At 38.2% G+C, this 22,093-nt stretch overlaps 1 protein-coding gene across 2 annotated transcripts in view; it reads left to right on the top strand.

Annotated features, from left to right (window-relative positions):
* Positions 1–22,093, top strand: part of MARCHF8 (membrane associated ring-CH-type finger 8) — a 130,742-nt gene that overhangs the window by 35,786 nt on the left and 72,863 nt on the right. For both annotated transcript variants that reach the window (XM_080823450.1, XM_080823449.1), the window contains exon 2: positions 14,650–14,829. In XM_080823450.1, the coding sequence (XP_080679576.1) occupies positions 14,728–14,829 (102 nt within the window). In that variant the 5' untranslated portion in view covers positions 14,650–14,727. The remainder of the gene's footprint in view (positions 1–14,649; positions 14,830–22,093) is intronic.

Genomic DNA, 22,093 nt, shown 5'->3' with positions numbered 1-22,093 from the left:
GGAAGGAAAAAATGAAACAAGATGGGATCAGGAGGGAGACAAAATATAAGAGACTCTTAATCTCACAAAACAAACTGAGGGTTGCCGGGGGGAGGTGGGGAGGGAGAGGATGGTTGGGTTATGGACATTGGGGAAGGTATGTGCTGTGCTGAGTGCTGTGAAGTGTGTAAACCTGGAGATTCACAGACCTGTACCCTTGGGGCTAATAATACATTATATGTTAATAAAAAATAAAAAATTAAAAAAAACAGCAAATAACTATTGCCTGGTTTATATTACTTTTAAATTAGGACTGAGATTATTATTTTGATGATTGACTGAAATATTTTTTCTGTAACTATAGTTTTTTCACTAGAAAATGCTATCTGGAGGGAGAAAACTAAAAAGAATGGGCTCCAGGATCATTAAAAAAATAGTATACCTAAGTTCTTTTTTTTTTTTTTCTTAAAAGATTTTATTTATTTATTTAACAGACAGATCACAAGTAGGCAGAGAGGCAGGCAGAGAGAGAAGGGAGGAAGCAGGCTCCCTGCTGAGCAGAGAGCCCGATGCGGGGCTCGATCCCAGGACGCTGGGATCATGACCTGAGCCAAAGGCAGCGGCTTTAACCCACTGAGCCACCCAGGCACCCCTATACCTAAGTTCTTAATATTTAACCACCCATACACAAATTAATATTAAATTTACCAATTCTTAATTGACCTTAGCCACCTTTTGGTATTTTTCCATAAGAAAACAGGACCAGGGTTACTTTTCTTTCTTTCAGCTTTTGTTTTGTTATGCATTTACAGGCATGTCACAGTCAGTGGGGGCAAAAGGTTAGGAAATGAAAGGATTCAAAGTTTAGTCATAAGGAAACACCAATTAAAATTGGTGTTTCTATATAGAACACTGTAGAGAATACTAAAGAAATATATGATGATCCAGGACAGTGTAGGGAGTGCTAAAGGAATATAATCCAGAGAGAATTCAGCCATTTAAGTAAGCTAAGCTTTATATGCATGGAAATAATCATCTAGAAGTATGTAGTATGTTAGGGTTCTCCAAACATATATATAAAATATATATATATATATATATATCTCCAAATATATATTATGTAGGTATATAATATATATTTAGGTATATATAATATATATCCTATTGGTACTTTTTTATATATGTACACACGTGTGTGTGTGTGTGTATATGTATGTGTATATATATATAAAGAGAAACTGAGAGAGACACAGAGAGACAGAGACACTGAAAAAGATTTGAGATTGAGATTTTGTTTGATTTGAGAAGTTGGTTCATGTGCTGTGGAAGCTGACAGGCTGGGAATCCAGAGAAGAATTGATTCTGGAATTCAAGTCTGAAGGTGTTCTGTTGGCAGAATTCTCTCTCCCCTTCCAGGGGAGGTTGGTCCTTTAAAATTAAGGCCTTCAAGTAATTAGATGGGGCCTATCCATGTTATGGAAAGTAATCTCCTTTATACAAATTCTGCTGACTTAAATGTTAATCATATCTGAAAATATACCTTCACAGAAACGTCTAGAATAATGTTTGACCAAATATCTGAGTACATTGCCTAGTCAAGTGGACATAAAATTAGCTATTGCAAATATTGAAGGGCCATTTTGTTCACACTGTAAAGAACATTGGATAAGTGCAGTGGGTGGTATTAAAGGGGAGGGGGAATTAGTTTTGCTATTTATTTCTTGTAGAGGAGACAAGCTTCAGAATGTGTTCTGAAGGCCAGGGAGTTTATGGCCCAGTGTACATAGTATGGAGAACATCCCAAGAGAGTAGATGAGAATGAACAAGGCTAGAGTTGACTGTGGCATGTATAATAGTCCTTGAGAAGATTTGTCCTGGCTGGACAGACCTATCTTAGAAGGTAAGGGAGGTAAGACTGAAGAGGTGAGGGAAGGCCCACCCTGGTTTCTCCACTTCACTGCAGTAAGTAGAGAAGGTGCTTGCTCCAGCCTGAGATGACAGCTGATGATGGTGCAGGGCTGTCTGCACGGCCAGCATCATCTGCTATATTATATGATGTGAAGAGAATTCCTTTGCAAGAAGTGTTTCAAACGAAATGTAATTGCCTTAGATTTTTTTTTGTTATAAAATGTGTTCCTCTATCAACTTAATAAAGATCTTCAAAAGATCCATGTGTTTGTGAAGAAACATGATAACTTCATATGTGAATTGCTGCCAGAAGTAATTCCAGTCTCTAAGCCTTGAAATATTTTTGGATCCATTATTCTGAAATAGAAATAGAGCCCAGTTACTTTTTCTTAATATTAAAAATTAAATGACCTAATTAATTTTTTAAATGTAATAGGTATAAAAATACCTTGTGGTATTAAAAAACCCCTTTACCAATAAAAATAATAATTACTATCAGAGAGGAAAATAGCACAAAGAGTATTTGGTAGTTTGGCACAAAATGGCCCCTGATGAACCGCCTCTCCGTCCATATCTTTCTCTTTGCGATGTGAATCTGCTTGTTTCTTCCAGCAAGTGGTAAAGTCTGTTTCTTCACCCCTGATGCTGGCCTTTCAGATGTGACTTGAACTGGCCAGTGATGCAGTCAGAGGCACTGTGTGCAGTGAGCCGCCCCTCTCAAGCCTCGCCTCTCAGAGTGCTGCTTGTTACTACATAAAGAAGCTTAGAAGGAAGTCCACATGGAAAGGGAGGCTCAGCCTTCCCCACTGAGCCCAGTCCCTGGCTGACCTTGACCCAATGCTGCAGCATGACTAAGTCAGATAAGGGCCGCAGAAGCCAACCCATGGAGTTGTAAGAAATAGGAATCATTGCTGTTTAAGCAACTAAGTTTTGGGTAGTCTGTTTCCCAGCAATAGCAAATGGAAACATCCTGTGATAAATGGTTAGAATCTATCTCTGTATTCTAGTCATGGTTCCATTACTGAACCCTCAAGCTGCCCACAGTCCAGTGAGGGAGGCAGAAATATAAGTAGGTCACTTTGTTACAGTGCGGTAAATGCCCAGGAAGGGCTCTGGGCTGCTGTGACCTTGATCTCTTCTCTGTCCCTCTTTCCTCAGCTCTAAGGATCAGGCACTGTTCTCCATAGGACAGGAATTGAAGAACATTTGGAGGAACTAGAGGAAGTAGACTATTTCTGTACTTCATTGGAAGCGTTTTCTATATCTAACGTCAGTCAGACTCACACTTCTGTCTCAGAAGTGAAATGCTGAAAGAACCCCAAACTTTCCCTTTTGTTAACTGAGTGTTTTCAGTATTCTTGTATTTGTCCTGTGAACAAGGGAATGCCCAGGAGTGTTCATCCTTAACTTTCCTAGGGTTCAGACTCTTTTGGAAAATCTGGATGTTAGTCCAGATCCTTTATCCAGTGACGGTGGAGTGGTTCTACTGAGGTCTCCCAGGGTCATTGGAGAAGATGGTATGCACTGCTTTGAGCTGAGTCCCACCTGCCCCACATTGTTTTCTCCCTTACTTGCTGTGTTGCTCTGCTGCTTGAGATTCTAAATTGTACATACTGACCTTTAAGTCTGCAGCACATCTCCTCTCTCTTGCCCACCATTTTAAAAAAAAAGTTTATTTAAGTAATCTCTTTCACCCAACATGGGGCTTGAACTCTTGATGCTGAGATCAAGAGCTTCATGCTCTATCAGCTGAGCCTGCCAGGCACCTGCCCCACGCACCACTTGCTTTTGGGTAAGAGCTTAGTACCAAGTTCCATCAATTTTCCTTAGGGGCCCATTCTCCTCCTGTGGAGCAGCATTGTTGGGCGTACCTGGAGTCCACTCTGTCCTTCTTGAATAATCTACTGGAATAGTTTAAAGATTTGACTCTAAGTTTTATATAGCTGTAATAGTCTAAGGATATGTTATAACATTATGTAATGTAACACATAGTTATAATAGTTTAAAGATAGGGACAGCAGTTCTAAAATAGTCTAAAACACATCAGGCTCCTTGCTCAGCAGGGAACCCATTTCTCCCCCTGCCTGCCCCTCCCCCTGCTCGTGCTCTCTCTAACAAATAAGTAAAATCTTAAAAAAAAAAAAAAAAAGATTAAGCTTGAATTTTGTGAGCTCTTCAGAAATGTACTACCTTTTATGGTCGTATGTGGTCATTGACAATCTAAAATTCTGATTGTTGCCAACCTAGGTGGGATAACTTGAGCTTTTAATTTTAATTCTTTGAATATTTAAACCGTAAAAGTAATACATCATCACTAAGGTTTTAAAACATAGAGAAATGAAAAGTCACTTATATTGCTACATCATTAAACTGCTGGTAGCATTTTTTTTAATTTATTTTTTTAAAATTTTATTTTAATAAACATATAATGTATTTTTATCCCCAGGGGTACAGGTCTGTGATTGGTAGCATTTTTTAAAAAAGATTTATTTTAGAGAGAAAGCATGAGTACATGGATATTAGGGAAAGGGGTAGAGGCAGAGGGAGAGAGAAACTCAAGCAGACTCCACACTGAGCATGGAGCCTGACTCAGGGCTCTATCTCACAACCCTGAGATCATGACCTGAGCTGAAACCAGGACTTGGACTCTTAACTGAGTGCGCCACCCAAGTGCCCCACTGCTTTTAGCATTTTTAATGAGTTTCCCTCCTAGGATTTTTGCTTGTGTATATATTAACATAGTTGTAATTACAATGTGTGCTTTTTATCAAACCCATGTTTCTCTTGCTTCTAATGCCTACATAACCTTCCTTTAATTGTTCTAGCACTGTAATTCAATTAGCTTTTCCCCAGTTTGGCGAAATTAAGGGAACTGTGTGTTTTTCTTTGCTGTAAATAGTGTAATGGTGAAAATCTTGGGGCTCGTAGATTTTTATGTATTTTATCAGGCTAAGCTTCGCAAAGGCATCCTCTTTCACAGTTTCTCGGTCCTGTTGCTCAGCATTTTTCCTGATAGGCATTCTGAGTTTATGATTCTTCTGGAGGATCATAGAACATAGGCTCAGCACTTACTGGTCAATGGTAGGTTTTGCCATATTTTTTGTAGAATTTTGTGAAGGGGAGAAATGGTTCTTTTATTTACTTATTTATTTCTAAGATTTTATTTATTTATTTGACAGACAGAGATCACAAGTAGGCAGAGAGGCAGGCAGAGGTGGGGAGAGAAGCAGGCTCCCCGCTGAGGAGAGAGCCCAATGTGGGGCTCTCTTCCAGGACCCTGAGATCATGACCTGAGCTGAAGGCAGAGGCTTTAACCCACTGAGCCACCCAGGTGCCTGAAAAATAGGTTTTTTGAACTGTTGCTTTTCCCTGATTATTAAAATGTTAAGTGAGGGCCTATACTGTGTCCTCTTTTGTGAAGCAGTTGTTCCTAAGCCGATTTTATCTGTGAGAATTTTAATGTTTTTGAAAAGTTACTTGTATTAACTTCTTATATATAAAAGATACTGATTTTGTCTCCTATATTCTATAAATGTTTTCCAGTCTTTTTTTTTTTTTGCCTGTTTATTTTTATTTTTAATTATAGGGTCATATCTATAAATCATTTTCTTTTGTAACTTTTTTCCCATTAATTTGAGACTTAGGAAGTTAGTCACCCTTTAGTTCCTTAATATATTCATTCATAATTGCATTTTATATTTTTATGTGGATTTTTTAAACATTTAACTTTTATGTCCATCAGAATTCATTTTAGTGAATGAAATGTGAGTCCTAATTGATATTCTTTTCCCTTCCAAATTCTTATCCAGTTATCCCAACATCAGTTAAGGAGTAGCATCCCTTTCCTATAATTTGGGGCTACTATTTTACTCTTCTGTATAATTCATTCAGTTTCTGGACTGTCTTTCCAGTCTTCTGTATCTTGCTGTTTTAATAATAATTATTGCTTTGTTATGTCTATATTCCAAGAGGATTCATCTCTCTATTGCTTCTTTCTCAACATTTTTATTTGATCGTCTCATTAATTCTTATGCATAATTTTAGAATCACTTTGTAAAACGGAAAAATCTTACTTAGACTCCTTGGAATTACATTTTATATATATGCTTTATTTGGGAAGAATAAAAATTATTATTACAACAAACTATTATTATAGTTTTCAAATATACTCTAAAATCACTGAATAGTTTTCATTAAAAATTCTTAAGTAGATTTTGTATCATTCATCTCTGTTTCATGATTTTTGTTATGTTGGTGTAAAGGAATGTTGGCGATATTGTATATTTTTTTTCATGGTAAGTTTCCATGTGCAGAGCACACTGGGCTATGTCACTCTGTATTGTCCCTCTAGAAAAACACTGTTGGTTTTGTGTGATTCATTGACAAATTCAAAAAGATGGTGTGACTATCTGTTTTTTATAGCTCCTGTGGGAAGTGGAAAAGGATTGGCCCTGAGCTGAGAAGAAGGGCATGCATAAAAGGCATGTGGTGACATTATATATATATGTATTTTTTTCTTTTATACTAGAATACATTACTGATTTTACACAAATGTTTTTATTTTTTTTATTTTTTAAAGAGCTTTTTTTTAAGACTTTTTTTTTAAAGTTTATTTGAGAGAGCGAGTGAGTTTGCCTGCATGAGAAGGGGAAGGTCAGAGGGAGAAGCAGACTCTCTGCTAAGCAGAGAGCCCAGTGCAGGACTTGACCCTGGGACTTCATGATCATGACCTGAGCCAAAAGCATTTGGTTAACCAACTGAGCCACCCAGGCGCCCAAGTGTTTATGTTTTTAACTGATTCTAGTAGTTTTTAGAAAATTCCTTTGGACTTTAGCTCTTTTATTGTACTATAAAGTCCCCCCCCCCTTTTTTTAAGTGGGCTCCATGTGCAGTGTGGAGCACAACACAGGGCCTCATCTCATGACCCCGAGACCAAGACTTGAGTTGAGATCAAGATAACCATTTGGTCATTGGGAAATGGTGAGGAGAAGTGAGTTGGGGGACATCAGAGGGGGAGACAAACCATGAGAGATTGTGGACTCTGAGAAACAAACTGAGGGTTTTGGAAGGGAGCGGGGTGAAGGGCTGGGTGAGCCTGGTGGTGGATATTAAGGAGGGCACAGATTGCATGGAGCACTGGGTGTGGTGCATAAACAGTGAATTCTGGAACACTGAAAATAAAATAAAATGGAAAAAAAAAGATAACTGATTGAGCCACCCAGGCGCCCCTATGAAGTTCTCTTTTTAAGTCTTATCACATTAGCAGAAAAAAAATTATATATTAAATACAGTGTGGTAATGTGCTTATTTTGCCTCTTGGCTTAATTAGACTGTCTCTAGGAATTTTGCTGTTTGTAAAGTTAAATTTTGGTTGAGATGGGTGTTTTTCAAAGTTACGAATACTTGATTGCTATGTAAAAAGTCTGTATTGATAATTGTGTTTTATCATTTGTTTAGAGCATCTAATGTAAACTACTGATTCTGCAGGTTTTCCTTTAATTCTGTTCCTCTGTGTTCAGGTGTCGTGGTGTGTTGGTGATTCCCAGTGTACACCGTGTACATATCTTGGGTTTCCCCACAGGCATGTCAAACTCAATATGCTCTTGGTGAACTTCTCTTTATCCCCCACTCCTCTGTGCATCCTGGTCTTCTGAATGTACAGTGAGAAACCGGGGTATGCTTTAGTCCCCTCACTAGATTATGTTAGTCCTCCTTTTCAAATCGTCTCTCTCTTCCCTCCATCCACATTCACTGTGTTAGGTTCTGCTTTGATCATTCATTAGTATTACAGCTGGTCTCCTTTCTCTTACTGCTTTTTTTTTTCTTTGTATCTGTTAGCTGCTGTACCCAGGCTTCTCATTTTCTGTACGAAATGTGCTTCTGATAAAAACAGGCTTAACTTAAAGTTGTTTATTCTGAGTGCCATTCAGGATGTTACAATTCAGCACCACACAAAGGGTAGGAGCAGGCTGCTCCTGGAGCCTGGCACCCTGTAGGGAGGGGTGCAGGGAGGCATGCAGACCAGTGGTGACTGTCCCTCAGGGAAGCTGCGACTGGCATCTTTGTCTTCTCCTGGCAGCCTCTTTGTTGTCTGTATTTTTCCTGAGCATCATCGTTGGAATGGGTAGAGTCTTTCGTTTATCTTGACCATTTGGAAAGCACATAGAATAGCATGATTGTTACGCCACGCTGATCATCTTTACGGTCAGGCCTTCCTACCTCTGCCCTTGTAGGGATAGCATTGTCAGCCTTGCTTCCCCTCAGAGTCATGCTGCTAGAGGTCCTAAATAAATGTCAGAAAGGATTTGAAGTTCCCAGTTGTGTAAATCTTGCATCAGAATGAGATGTAGGAAGACAGAAAATAGTACTGGAAAGACAAAGGAAACAAACTGGCCATTGTGAGGCAGTGAGGGGGATCATTGCAGATGCCTGAAAAAGCAGGCTGGAAAATGTGCTGACGTTAAGAACCCTTACATTCAACCCTTACATTCACAGTCTTCTTTGGTCTTTACAATAACCCTGTGAATGGAGTAGAGATTATTACCTTTCTGTTTTACAGATGAAGGAAATGGAACCTTTGAAATTTCTTAATTTGTCCAACATCACATAGTATTCAAGAGTCAAGGCTTGAACTTAGATTTATGATTGCTGATTTTACACTCTTCCTGTTACCTTTCTCAAAACCAGAAGAGCGGGTAACAGTGGTATCCTGTGTCATCGGATAATGGTATCCATGTCATCGGATAAATGACATAGGGATGCCACGAAGAAAAACAGTTTTATCTGTCTTTTTAAAAAATTTTTCAATTAATTAACATATAATATATTATTAGTTTCAGGGGTAGAGGTCCACTGATCATCTAACCATTCATCAGTCTTATATAAATACCCAGTGCTCATTACCGCATCAGTTATCCCATCCCCCCAACCCCCTCCCCTCCAGCAACCCTCAGTTTGTTTCCTATGATGTCTCTTATGGTTCTCTGATTTCGTCTTATTTTATTTTTTTTCCTCTTCCTATTTTTTTCTCTTCCCCCATGATCCTCTGTCTTGTTTCTCAAATTCCTCGTATCAGTGAGATCATATGATAATTGTCTTTCTCTGATAGACTTACTTTGCTTAGCATGATAGCTTCTAGTTCCATGTCATCGCAAATGACAAGATTTCAGTTTTTTGATGGCTGCATAATATTCCATTGTAGATATGTACTACATCTTCTTTATCCACTCATATGTTGTGAATATCTAGGCTGTTTCCATAGTTTGGCTATTGTGGACATTGCTGCTATAAACGTTCAGGTGCACGTGCCCCTTCCTATTACTACGTTTGTGTCTTTAGGGTAAATACCCAGTAGTGCAATTGCTGGGTTGTAGGGTAGTTCTATTTTCAACTTTTTGAGGAACCTCCATACTGTTTTCCAGAGTGGCTGCACCAGCTTGCATTCCCACCAATGGTGTCGGAGGGTTCCCCTTTCTCTGCTTCCTCCCCAACATCTGTCGTTTCCTGACTTGTTAATTTTAGCCATTCAGACTGGTGTGAGGTGGTATCTCACTGTGGTTTTGATTTGTATTTCCCTGATGCCAAGTGATATTGAGCACTTTTTCATGTGTCTGTTGGCCATTTGTATGTCTTTGGAGAATGAATGTCTGTTCATGTCTTCTGCCCATGTCTTGATTGGATTATTTGTTCTTTGGGTATTGAGTTTGAAGTTATTTATAGATTTTGGATACTAGCCCTTTATCTGATAATATCATTTGAAAATATCTTCTCCCATTCTGTTGGTCATCTTTTGGTTATGTTGACTGTTTCCTTTGCAGAAGGTTTTTATCTTGACCAAGTCCCAGTAGTTCATTTTTGCCTTGTTTCCCTTGCCTTTAGAGACTTATCTAACAAGAAGTTGCTGCGGCCAAGGTCACAGAGGTTGCTGCCTGTCTTCTCCTCTAGGATTTTGATGGATTCCCGTCTCACATTTGGATCTTTCATCAACTTTGAGTCTATTTTTGTGTATGGCATAAGGAAATGGTCCAGTTTCATTCTTCTGCATGTGGCTGTCCATTTTCCCCACCACTATTTGTTGAAGAGACTGTCTTTTTTCCATTGGGAAAAACTCACATTGCTTTGTCAAAGATTAGTTGACCGTAGAGTTGAGGGTCAGTTTATCTATCTTAATTCATAGTATATTACTTATATATTCTTTTTAAAAGCAGCTTTATTGAGATATAATTCACATTCATTACAATCCACCCATTCAAATTCTATAATTCTTTGGCTCTTAGGTATCTTTAAAAATTATGCAACATGACCATAATAAATTTTAGAACATATTTATTACTCTAAAAAGAAACCCTTTTAGCCATCAGCCCCCATTCCCGAGCCCTACCCTAGTCCTTGGCAATCAGTAATCTACTTTCTGTTTCTATGATTTGTCTAACTCTGGACATTTCATACAAATGTAATCATGAAATATTTTGTTCTTTCACTTTGTATAATGCTTTCAAGTTTAATCCGTGTTATAGCATGTCTTCATATATCATTCCTTTTTTTAATTTTTTAGATTTTATTTATTTATTTGAACAGACAGAGATCACAAGTAGGCAGAGAGAGGCTGGCAGAGAGAGAGGGGGAAGCAGGCTCCCCACTGAGCAGAGAGCCCGATGTGGTGCTTGATCCCAGGACCCTGGGATCATGACCTGAGCTGAAGACAGAGGCTTTAACTCACTGAGCCACCCAGGCGCCCCATATCATTCCTTCTTATTGCTAAATAGTATTCCATTATATAGATAACATGTTTTATTTATCCATTCATTAATTTATGGACATTTGTGTTATTTCCACATTTTAAGGAAGATCCAAACTGTTTTCCAAAGCAGCTGCATATAGTTCCACCAGCACTGTATGAGGACTTCAGTTTCTCCACATCCTTGCCAACACTTACCTGTCTTTAAATATAGTCATAATTGAAGTTGATTTGCATTCTCCTGTTGGCTAATGATGTTAAACGACCCATTTTTGCTTTTTAAAAGTTTTTATTTTAATTCTAGTTGGTTAACAGTGTTATCTTAGTTTCAGTTATATAATACAGTAATTCAACACTTCCATGCATCACCCTGTGCTCATCTCCACAAGTGTACTCCTTAATCCCTGTCACCTGTTTGACCCATCCTCCCACTTCCCTCTCCTCTAGTAATCCGTATAATTTAGAGTCTCTTGAACAACGCATTTTTCATTGGGTTATTTGTCTATTTATTGTTGAGTTGTGACAGCCCTTTTCATATATTCAACACACAAGTCCCTTATTGTATGTTTTGCAAAATGATTTTTTGTGTTCTAGGTTGTCTTTTCACTTTCTTGATGGTATCTGTTGAAACACAAATGCTTTTATTTTGGTGATGTTTATTTTTTATTTGTGTGAGATAGGAATCTAAATTCATTCTTTTGCATATGGAACAGACTGTTCTTTCCCCCATTGAATAGTCTTGGAACCCTCATTGTAAAACCAGTTGACCATAGATACAGATACATGGGCTTATTTTTTTACTCTAAGTTCTGTTCTGTTAATTTGTATATCTACCCATATTCCAATTTGATTCTGTCTTGGTTACTATTCCTTTGTACTAAGTTTTGAAATTGGGTAGTGTGAGTTATCCAACTTTGTTCTTCAAGATTGTTTGAGTATCCTGGGTTCCTCTACTTTCCATACGAATTCTAGGATCTGCTTGTCTAATTTCTGCCTAGAAGTCTGCTGGATTTTTGATAAGGGTTGCTTTATGTGTATAATATCAGTTTTGGGAGAATTGCCACCTTCACAATAGTAAGTCTTCTGGTCTAGTGACAATGGAATATCCATTTCTTTCCATATCCTCCCCCCATTTTTAAAGATTTTTTTAAACTAATCTCTACATGCAATGTGGGGCTCAGACTCATGACCACAAGATCAAGAGTTGCATACTCCACCAACTGAGCCAGCCACGTACCCCCGTTTCCATATTCTTAAACACCCAGTTTGTCCATTTCTTCTAGATATGGATGTTTGTGTCACTTGTGCTATACTTTTGGCAGTAGAATTTGAAGTCCTCATGCCTGGATTGTCAGGCATAGTTCAGAGGTTTAATTATTGCTCTTCATTACAGATGAATTGATATAAAATGGATATTTGGTAATCATGCAAAGAAAATAGTACGAGTAATACCTGCTTTATGCTTTTCACATGAACCTTCACACAGAAAGTGGCATGGTCTGTCTTGCATTTTGGTTTTTAACATTATCATTTCTTTAATAAAGATTTATTTATTTATTTGTTTATTTATTTATTTGACATTGAGAGACATCACAAGTAGGCAGAGAGGCAAGAGGGGGCCCGGCGGGGGGGAAGCAGGCTCCCTGCTGAGCAGAGAGCCCGATGCAGGGCCCGATCTCAGGACCCTGGGATCATGAACTGAACCGAAGGCAGAGGCTTAACCCACTGAGCCACCCAGGCACCCCTTAACATTATCATTTTTGTCCTAAATACGGCATAGGAGAGGAATTGCTTCAGGCAGACTTTCAGGACTGTTACTTGGAGATAGGGGTTCATATCAGAAGAGTAGCTTAAATGACAGTAAGCAGGGGAGGACCTTCAAAATTCTACAAAATATTTAAAACCTATTCTCACATTTGTGTCTCTCTGGCATAAATAGTCCTCTTCAGGCTTTTCATGGTCATGTACAATGATGTAATAATGATTATTATACTATAAGCACCAAAGGCAGCTTTTGATATGATATGTAGTAGGGGCTGTGGACATGGTTATTTTGAGTAAGTATTTCAAGAGGCCACATGGAGTTTGCCATCTGTGACAGAGAACTCTGATGTATGAGTGATGAGAAAACTGCTCTCCAGTGACTATTGTGACCACCCAGACAGTATAAGACAACTAAGCAGTAAGTGCCTCTTATCTTATGTGATGCAAACATAAATATCCAGACCATTTGCTGGGCACAGTGTTCCATCTTGTGTCAGCCTCATCAAAGGCTTAAGATAGAGTAGGTAATGTATAGTATGTAGACACCAACATTTTATTAATTATTGATTGTAATATGTAGACATTAATATCACCTATATTTCCCTGTTTTATTGGTTATAAGTGATCACCCACCTATTATAACACTAGACTTTTAAAGTTTTTTTTTTTTAAGATTTTATTTATTTATTTGACAGACAGAGATCACAAGTAGGCAGAAAGGCAGGCAGAGAGAGAGGAGTAAGCAGGCTTCCCGCTAAGCAGAGAGTCTGATATGGGGCTTGATCCTAGGACCCTGGGATCATGACCCGAGCTGAAGGCAGAGGCTTTAACCCACTGAGCCACCCAGGCACCCCAACACTAGACTTTTAAGAACAATATTCATTTTGTTCATTTTCTCATAGTGTTGATCCCTTCCAGTTTCTTATTCGTTCTTCTTGCTTGTTGATCAGAGAATCTGGTGAAAGAAATTAATTCTGTGAGTTCTGTTGCTCATTGTTTTGATTAGTAACACTGTCAGGGATGGGACCAGCCACACAAACACAGAGCAGAGTTTGGGGAGAGGTGGAATAATTGGCTGCCCTTCAGATGTGACCTTAGGGTTGGGTAGAATAAATGGCTACTCATCAAATATGACCTCAGAGTTGTCAAGACCTGTTGTTTACGCTCCCTGCCTGTTGTCCCACCCTCCAATGCATGGTTAGTTAAGTGAAAATCCCCAAATCAGAGATTCATTGTTTGGTTTAATGCTTCCAACCTTTGTTAAAATTCAAATAGCATGAAACATTACTACATTAAAGTTAATGGATAATTTGGATATATAATTGGTTTTATATACAGAGTTTGATAAATTTCAGTGGGGGCAGTGTCAGGGGGATGGAAAACATACAATTCAGTTACCAGGTACTTTGGAGGAATGTAGAAAAAAAAACAGAAAAAAGACAGGTGTGCCTGGAATCATTGGACTTAGAAACTATTATTTTACCTAAGGGCAGCCTTCTCAAGATCCCAGGAATATTCCTGATGACATTCTTCTTCCCTGGAAGATTCCTTAGAACAGGATTAGCACTATAAGCTATGGGCCAAATCTAGCCTGCCATCTGTTTTTGTAAGAAAAGTTTTACTGGAACATAACCATTCTCATTCATTTATACACTTAGTGTGGCTGCTTTGATGCTACAACAGCAGAACTGAGTAAGAAAGAAAAAAATACATGGCCCACAATGCCTAAAGTATTTACTCTCTGGCCCTTTGTAGGAAAGGTTTGCCGACAACTGGTCTAGACAGTCTAGACTTTCAGAAGGTTAAGCAGAGATCATAGATCTTTTAAATTTATTCTGGAGTTTTTAACCTTTAATCCTACCATTATGTGGATTCTAGGGCAGTGGTTTTAAGGAAAGATGACTACTTCAGTCAGAATGAATGCCTTTTCAAGAAAAAAATTTGATTTCAGAAATATTCTTAAAATAAAGGATGACACTGCTGGTTAAAACCTAATGGCCAATGGAAAATTAATATCTCATTATACCTGTACCTGACCCACAGCCTCTTTCAGGTGTTTCCATCTTATTATATGAGAAAAATGTTAAAATTTCCCCCATAAAACGTTTATCTTCTGTTGTTTTTGGATACCAAATACTTATGTCAGACATTGTAACTGATTCAAATATGAATGTAAGAATATAAATATAAATAAATGCTAATCTCACTGTTGGAAATTTGAAGTGTTTTAGCTCATTTATGTCTTGTATCCTCCCTCTCAGCTTGACATCGATGGCCCAAAATGACTCTACCACTGGAGACTCTCTTCAGTAAAGAAAACAACCAGACAGGAGGCTGGGATGAGCATGCCACTGCATCAGATCTCTGCCATTCCAACCCAGGATGTCGCCTCTGCTAGAGTCTACAGAAGTAAGACCAAAGAAAAGGAGAGGGAAGAGCAGGTATTAGGAGAATGCTTTTTTAGTTTCATTATTTTTATTATATGTGGTCTAGAATGATAAGCTCTGATGATCAAGGTTTTCTCCAGTAATATACTAAAATGCAAAAGGTGTAAATAGTTGGGCTCAGAAGTTTTCTCTATAGGTTTCTAGGTTTCAGATTTTGGTATCAACGTATTCTGCTATGGTTATACACGACTTATTTATCTTCATTGCCTACAATGGTATGATTATTTCTGATAAATCTCTGAGAACAAGTTCTTTAATTCTCAGAACATGATGCAAAGGGTAAATTAATTTGAACCAAGATTTTATAAATGCCTCATATATACTAGTCCCTGTTTGCTGCAAGAGTATCATAGTTAACAGCACAGAGCCTGTCTCTGCCCTCATATGGCTCTTGATCTGGCCTGACAGTTAAAATGTATTAGAGTCTAAACAAGGTCAGTGATGGAGGAATGCAGGACCACCAAATTCCAGCCCAAGGGGTCAGGAATGGCTTCCTGGAGAGAATGACATTTACATAGAGAATCTGAAGGGTGACCTGGAGTTAGCTAAAGAAAGGTGGAATATCCCAGTTGGGAGAAATATCATATGCTGAAAGCTACGAGGCTAAAGCAAGGTGAGTTTGGAGAGATTAAAATAGAATTACTGTAATATAAAGGGTAGTGACAAGATGGGAGGTTGGAAAAGGAATAAGGAATATATATTCCTTATAAGGAATTTGGTTTATCTTTGCAGAAGAATGAATGATCAAATTTGTGTTCTTAAAACTTTTCACTCAGACTGCAGTTTAGAGAGTGAATTAATTGAGTGGTAGAGAGACTAGTTAGAGGATTATTTAATAGCCTACTTAGGCCAAGTTTGGCAAACTTTCTCTATAAAAAGGCAGGTGGTAAATGTTTTAGACTTGGTGGGCCAGTCACATCTCCTTAATTCTGTCATTGTAGCATGAAAATAGCCAAAGTTAATATATAAATGAGTGGTCATGACTGTGTGCCAATAAAACTTTACTTGCAAAAACAGGTGACAGGCCAGATTTGGCCTGTAGGCTGTAGTTTGCCAGTTCCTGGCCTAAGGAAAAGGTGATGGTGACTTTGTCTAGGATAGGGTAGTGGGGATAGAGAGATACTTAGTTTATTCATCGACTGAGCTTGGTAATTGCATGTGGGGTGAGATAGGGAGGAATCAGGGATGACTCCTACTTTCTCCTTGCCTTTCCCATGTGCTGTGTAGACACATGCTCATTAGTTCTGATAGCCTTCCTATTTTGTAGTAAATCTTTGCTGAAGACTCTAAAGAATTCTTGTTAAGTCAAAAAGTAATGTCTTGTTTGAAGTTGAGTCATTATAGTTGATGGGACACCACTCTTTGCCTTATTACATAAATAATGAAAAAAAACAAACCAACCCTGAATCTATCATATCATAGTTCTTGAAGCACATGGACTATAGAAAATGAGAAAGTACCATATAACTTAAAAGAGGTCTCTATATTCTTAGTTTGTGTTTTCCTTTTTTCAGTTGTTTGTGTTGTCAGTCTGCACCCTTTCTATTTTGCCGCGCTCTTAGGAGTGTGGTCAGCATTGATTGAAAGGCTGACCAGGAGTGGTGCTGGTGTAGATGGGTTTTGGATATTTCATTTTCAGTATTTCAGTTTTTCCTCGATTTGCTGGAGATGGGAGAAGGCCTGTTTTCCCGTATTCTTTCAGTTTTCATTTAAGTTAATAGTCTTCATTTAAGATTCATTTAAATTAATGGTCTTTTCTTGTAACTCTTTAGTCCAAATGGATTTTTAAATAACACCACATAGAACATTTTTTAGTTCTAGGGTGCTTGCCTATACCAAATAGAGGTTGCTCGGTCCCTATTCAGTGCAGTGTCAAATTTGGACACCAGATGGCAGGAATTTCTTGAGATAGATATATACACACACACACACACACACACACACACACACACACACACACACACACACACACATACATACATACACACACACACGTATGTATATATATAATTTATATTTATATATTATACTTGTTTGGAAAAAAGGAAGAAGTCCAACATTTTAGGCCAGGAAGGGAGATTGATTTGGATGTAGAACCCTATTGCAGATTTGTTGTAGTGGATATTCAGTAAATACTTAGTGAATTGATCTATTGGATGGGGATTTTAAGGTTTAAATAAGTAGCACTAATGACTATGTTCATGGAGTTGGGATTTTAATTGGTATTGAGAAGAGACACCGTTCTGTGCCACTTTAGTGTGGGGAATAGTTTGGACACCTGATGGCATTGTGAGAGTTCTGGGAGTCAGGTGCCAAGGTGAGGCTGCAGGCAGTGGGATTGCAGTCCAGACAGGAGCTTGAAGTTTTGGAAGCAGCTGGTAGGTTGCTGAAAATGATTTTTGTGGGTGTCTAGGTTTTGCAGTGTGGTATCAGAATTGATTTGGAAGGCACATTTTTGTCCATTGGAGTCTGTTTTCCTTTATCGAGTTTCCCTGGCCCAGTGAGTTCACAACAGAATTCTTTGGTATGATTTCTGATCCTCTGTGTTTGGAGAGGAGGGGAGGACACACTCCTTCCTTCCTGCTCATTACCCACTTTCTCAGAGCTGCAAAGGTTGAACTTAATCTCACAGTCTCTGGGATAACATGAGACAGTTCATTACATCAATAATAGTTTTATTCCTTCTGAATCTTCTAAGAAGGAGGGGCCTTGCAGTTTACCCAGAATCAAATAATCTAATCCTTAATGTTGACAGTTTTACTTAGATTTATCAGGTACATGATTTTATAGCATCCATTGCATGAGCCCATATCTATACAGTTCCAAAAAGAGTTAATGACTTACAGAGCAGTCAATACAGTTGATGAATGAATGAATGAATTTAGTTTTAATGGTATGGGGACCACTGTGGAATTAAGAGGAATGTTTTATAATAAAAAGATTTCTGCTACTATTGCTTATGAACTGGGTAGATGTTTCTTGAGAATTAATTTTTTCTTAATGTTTTATAAGTATCAATCTGTTACCTTCCAGACTCTGGTTTGCTTTTAGAAACCTGATATGGAGGTTATTTGCACTCCGTCTATAAGGAATATATTCTTCATAGTTTTTTGGGAGAATATTTTTTCTTATAGTTTAGAGAGTTATTAATTTCTTATCAAAACTAAATCTGTCTTGTGGTTTGATAGGTCCTGTTACATTTTTTAAAGATTTTTTTGCTTTATTTCATTTTTAAACAGCCTTATTACACTATAATTAACATGCAATTAAACAACATATTTAAAATGTACAGTATCTTCTCAAGCAAGATTGTGAACATACCCATCACTCGCAAAAGTTTCCTCATGCCTCTACTCAAGCAGTCATTGATCTGCTTTCTTTCACTATAGATTAGTTTGCATTTTCTAGGGTTTTATATGGATGGAATTACATATTATGTACTTTTTTAAATTTAGTTTTTTTCAGAGATTCTTTTGAGATTCATCCAAGTTGTGTGTATCAATAGTTATGTCCTTTTCTTACTTATTTACATTTTTAAAAATTAAATTTAATTAATATATAATATATTATTAGTTTCAGAGGTAATTTAGTGATTCATCAGTTGCATGTAGCACCCATTACTCATTATATCAGGTGCCCTCCTTAATGCCCATCATCCAGTTACTACATCCCCTTACCCACCGCCCCTCTAGCAACTTTCAGCTTCTTTCCTGTAATTAAAGAGTCTCTTATGGTTTGTCCTACTCTATTTCCCGTTATTTTTCCTTCCCTTCCCCTATGTGTATCTGTTTTGTTTCTTAAATTCCGCATTTGAGTGCAATCATATATTTGTCTTTCTCTGACTGACTTAATTTCGCTTAGTATAATATCCTCTACTTCCATCCATGTCATTGCAAATGGCAAGATTTCATTCTTTTTGATGGTTGAGTTATATTCCTGTGTGTGTGTGTGTGTGTGTGTGTGTGTGTGTGTTTGTGTACTAAGTTGTGTCCTTTTCTTGCTGAGTAGTATTCATTGTATGGATTTATCATAATTTGTTTATTCATTCTCCTGTTGATGGACATCTGGGTTGTTTCCTATTTTGGGTTGTTATGATTAAGGCTACTCTTAACATTCATATTAGCCCTTGTATGCACATATATTTCCTTTCCCTTGTGTAAATACCTAGTAGTGGAAACATACGGAAGATGTATGTTTAACTTTTTAAGGTACTGCCAAACTGTTTTCCAAAGTGATTGTACCCTTTTACATTCCTACCAGAAGGAGGGGAGTTCCAATTCTTCTACATCTCTGCCAACACTTGATATGGTCTGTCTTTTTTTTTTTTAAAATTAAATTTTTTATTTATTTTCAGCGTAACAGTATTCATTGTTTTTTCACCTCACCCAGTGCTCCATGCAATCTGTGCCCTCCCCAATACCCACCACCTGGTTCCCCCACCCTCCCGCCCCCCGCCCCTTCAAAGCCCTCAGGTTGTTTTTCAGAGTCCATAGTCTCTCATGGTTCACCTCCCCTTCCAATTTCCCTCAACTCCCTTCTCCTCTCCATCTACCCTTGTCCTCTATATTATTTGTTATGTTCCACAAATAAGTGAAACCATATGATACTTGACTCTCTCTGCTTGACTTATTTCACTCAGCATAATCTCTTCCAGTCCTGTCCATGTTGCTACAAAAGTTGGGTATTCGTCCTTTCTGATGGAGGCATAATACTCCATAGTGTATATGGACCACATCTTCCTTATCCATTCATCCGTCGAAGGGCATCTTGGTTCTTTCCACAGTTTGGCGACCGTGGCCATTGCTGCTATAAACATTGGGGTACAGATGGCCCTTCTTTTCACTACATCTGTATCTTTGGGGTAAATACCCAGCAGTGCAATTGCAGGATTATAGGGAAGCTCTATTTTTAATTTCCTGAGGAATCTCCACACTGTTCTCCAAAGTGGCTGCACCAGTTTGCATTCCCACCAACAGTGAAAGAGGGTTCCCCTTTCTCCACATCCTCTCCAACACACGTGGTTTCCTGTCTTGCTAATTTTGGCCATTCTAACTGGTGTAAGGTGGTATCTCAATGTGGTTTTGATTTGAATCTCCCTGATGGCTAGTGATGATGAACATTTTTTCATGTGTCTGGTAGCCATTTGTATGTCTTCACTGGAGAAGTGTCTGTTCATATCTTCTGCCCATTTTTTAATATGATCATCTGTTTTGTGTGTGTTGAGTTTGAGGAGTTCTTTATAGATCCTGGATATCAACCTTTTGTCTGTACTGTCATTTGCAAATATCTTCTCCCATTCCGTGGGTTGCCTCTTTGTTTTGTTGACTGTTTCTTTTGCTGTGCAGAAGCTTTTGATCTTGATGAAGTCCCAAAAGTTCATCTTTGCCTTTGTTTCCTTTGCCTTTGGAGACATATCTTGAAAGAAGTTGCTGTGGCTGATATCAAAGAGGTTACTGCCTATGTTCTCCTTAAGGATTCTGATGGATTCCTGTCTCACGTTGAGGTCTTTTATCCATTTCGAGTTTATCTTTGTGTACGGTGTAAGAGAATGGTCAAGTTTCATTCTTCTACATATAGCTGTCCAGTTTTCCCAGCACCATTTATTAAAGAGACTGTCTTTTTTCCACTGGATATTTTTTCCTGTTTTGTCGAAGATTATTTGACCATAGAGTTGAGGGTCCATATCTGGGCTCTCTACTCTGTTCCACTGGTCCATGTGTCTGTTTTTATGCCAGTACCATGCTGTCTTGGTGATCACAGCTTTGTAGTAAAGCTTGAAATCAGGTAACGTGATGGCACCAGTTTTATTTTTGTTTTTCAACATTTCCTTAGCAATTCGGGGTCTCTTCTGATTCCATACAAATTTTAGGATTATTTGCTCCAGTTCTTTGAAAAATACTGGTGGAATTCTGATCGGAATGGCATTAAAAGTATAGATTGCTCTGGGCAGTATAGACATTTTAACGATGTTTATTCTTCCGATCCAAGAGCATGGAATGGTCTTCCATCTTTTTGTGTCTTCTTCAATTTCTTTTAGGAGTATTCTGTAGTTCCTCGAGTACAGATCTTTAACCTCTTTGGTTAGGTTTATTCCCAGGTATCTTAGGGTTCTTGGTGCTATAGTAAATGGAATCGATTCTCTAATTTGCCTTTCTGTATTTTCATTGTTAGTATATAAGAAAGCCACTGATTTCTGGACATTGACTTTGTATCCTGCTACATTACTGAATTGCTGTATGAGTTCTAGTAGTTTGGGGGTGGAGTCTTTCGGGTTTTCCATATAAAGAATCATGTCATCTGCGAAGAGAGAGAGTTTGACTTCTTCCTCGCCAATTTGGATACCTTTTATTTCTCTTTGTTGTCTGATTGCTGTTGCTAGGACTTCTAATACTATGTTGAACAAGAGTGGTGAGAGTGGGCATCCTTGTCGTGTTCCTGATCTCAACGGGAAGGCTGCAAGCTTTTTCCCATTGAGGATGATATTTGCTGTGGGTTATTCATAGATAGATTTGATGAAGTTCAGGAATGTTCCCTCTATCCCTATACTTTGAAGCGTTTTAATCAGGAACGGATGCTGGATTTTGTCAAAAGCTTTTTCTGCATCAATTGAGAAGACCATGTGGTTCTTTGCTCTTCTCTTATTGATTTGTTCTATCACATTGATTGATTTGCGAATGTTGAACCATCCTTGTAACCCAGGGATGAATCCCACCTGGTCATGGTGGATAATCTTTTTAATGTGCTGTTGGATCCTGTTTGCTAGGATCTTGTTGAGAATCTTAGCATCCATATTCATCCGTGATATTGGTCTGAAATTCTCCTTTTTGGTAGGGTCTTTGCCTGGTTTGGGGATCAGGGTAATGCTGGCTTCATAAAAAGAGTCTGGAAGTTTTCCTTCTGCTTCAATTTTTTGAAACAGCTTCAGGAGAATAGGTGTTATTTCTTCTTTGAAAGTTTGATAGAATTCCCCAGGGAATCCGTCAGGTCCTGGGCTCTTGTTTTTTGGGAGGTTTTTGATCGCTGCTTCAATCTCGTTACTAGATATCGGTCTATTCAGGTTGTCAATTTCTTCCTGGTTCAATTTTGGGAGTTTATAGTTTTCCAGGAATGCATCCATTTCATCTAGGTTGCTTAGCTTATTGGCATATAACTGTTGATAATAACTTCTGATGATTGTTTCTACTTCCTTGGTGTTAGTTGTGATCTCTCCCTTTTCATTCATAATTTTATTAATTTGGGCTTTCTCTCTTTTCTTTTG

This window comes from Martes martes, assembly GCF_963455335.1.
Source record: "Martes martes genome assembly, chromosome: 14".
In the NCBI taxonomy this organism is placed as follows: domain Eukaryota; kingdom Metazoa; phylum Chordata; class Mammalia; order Carnivora; family Mustelidae; genus Martes; species Martes martes.
Note: the sequence above shows the minus strand (reverse complement) of the source record. Positions and strands in the feature narration are given on the sequence as shown.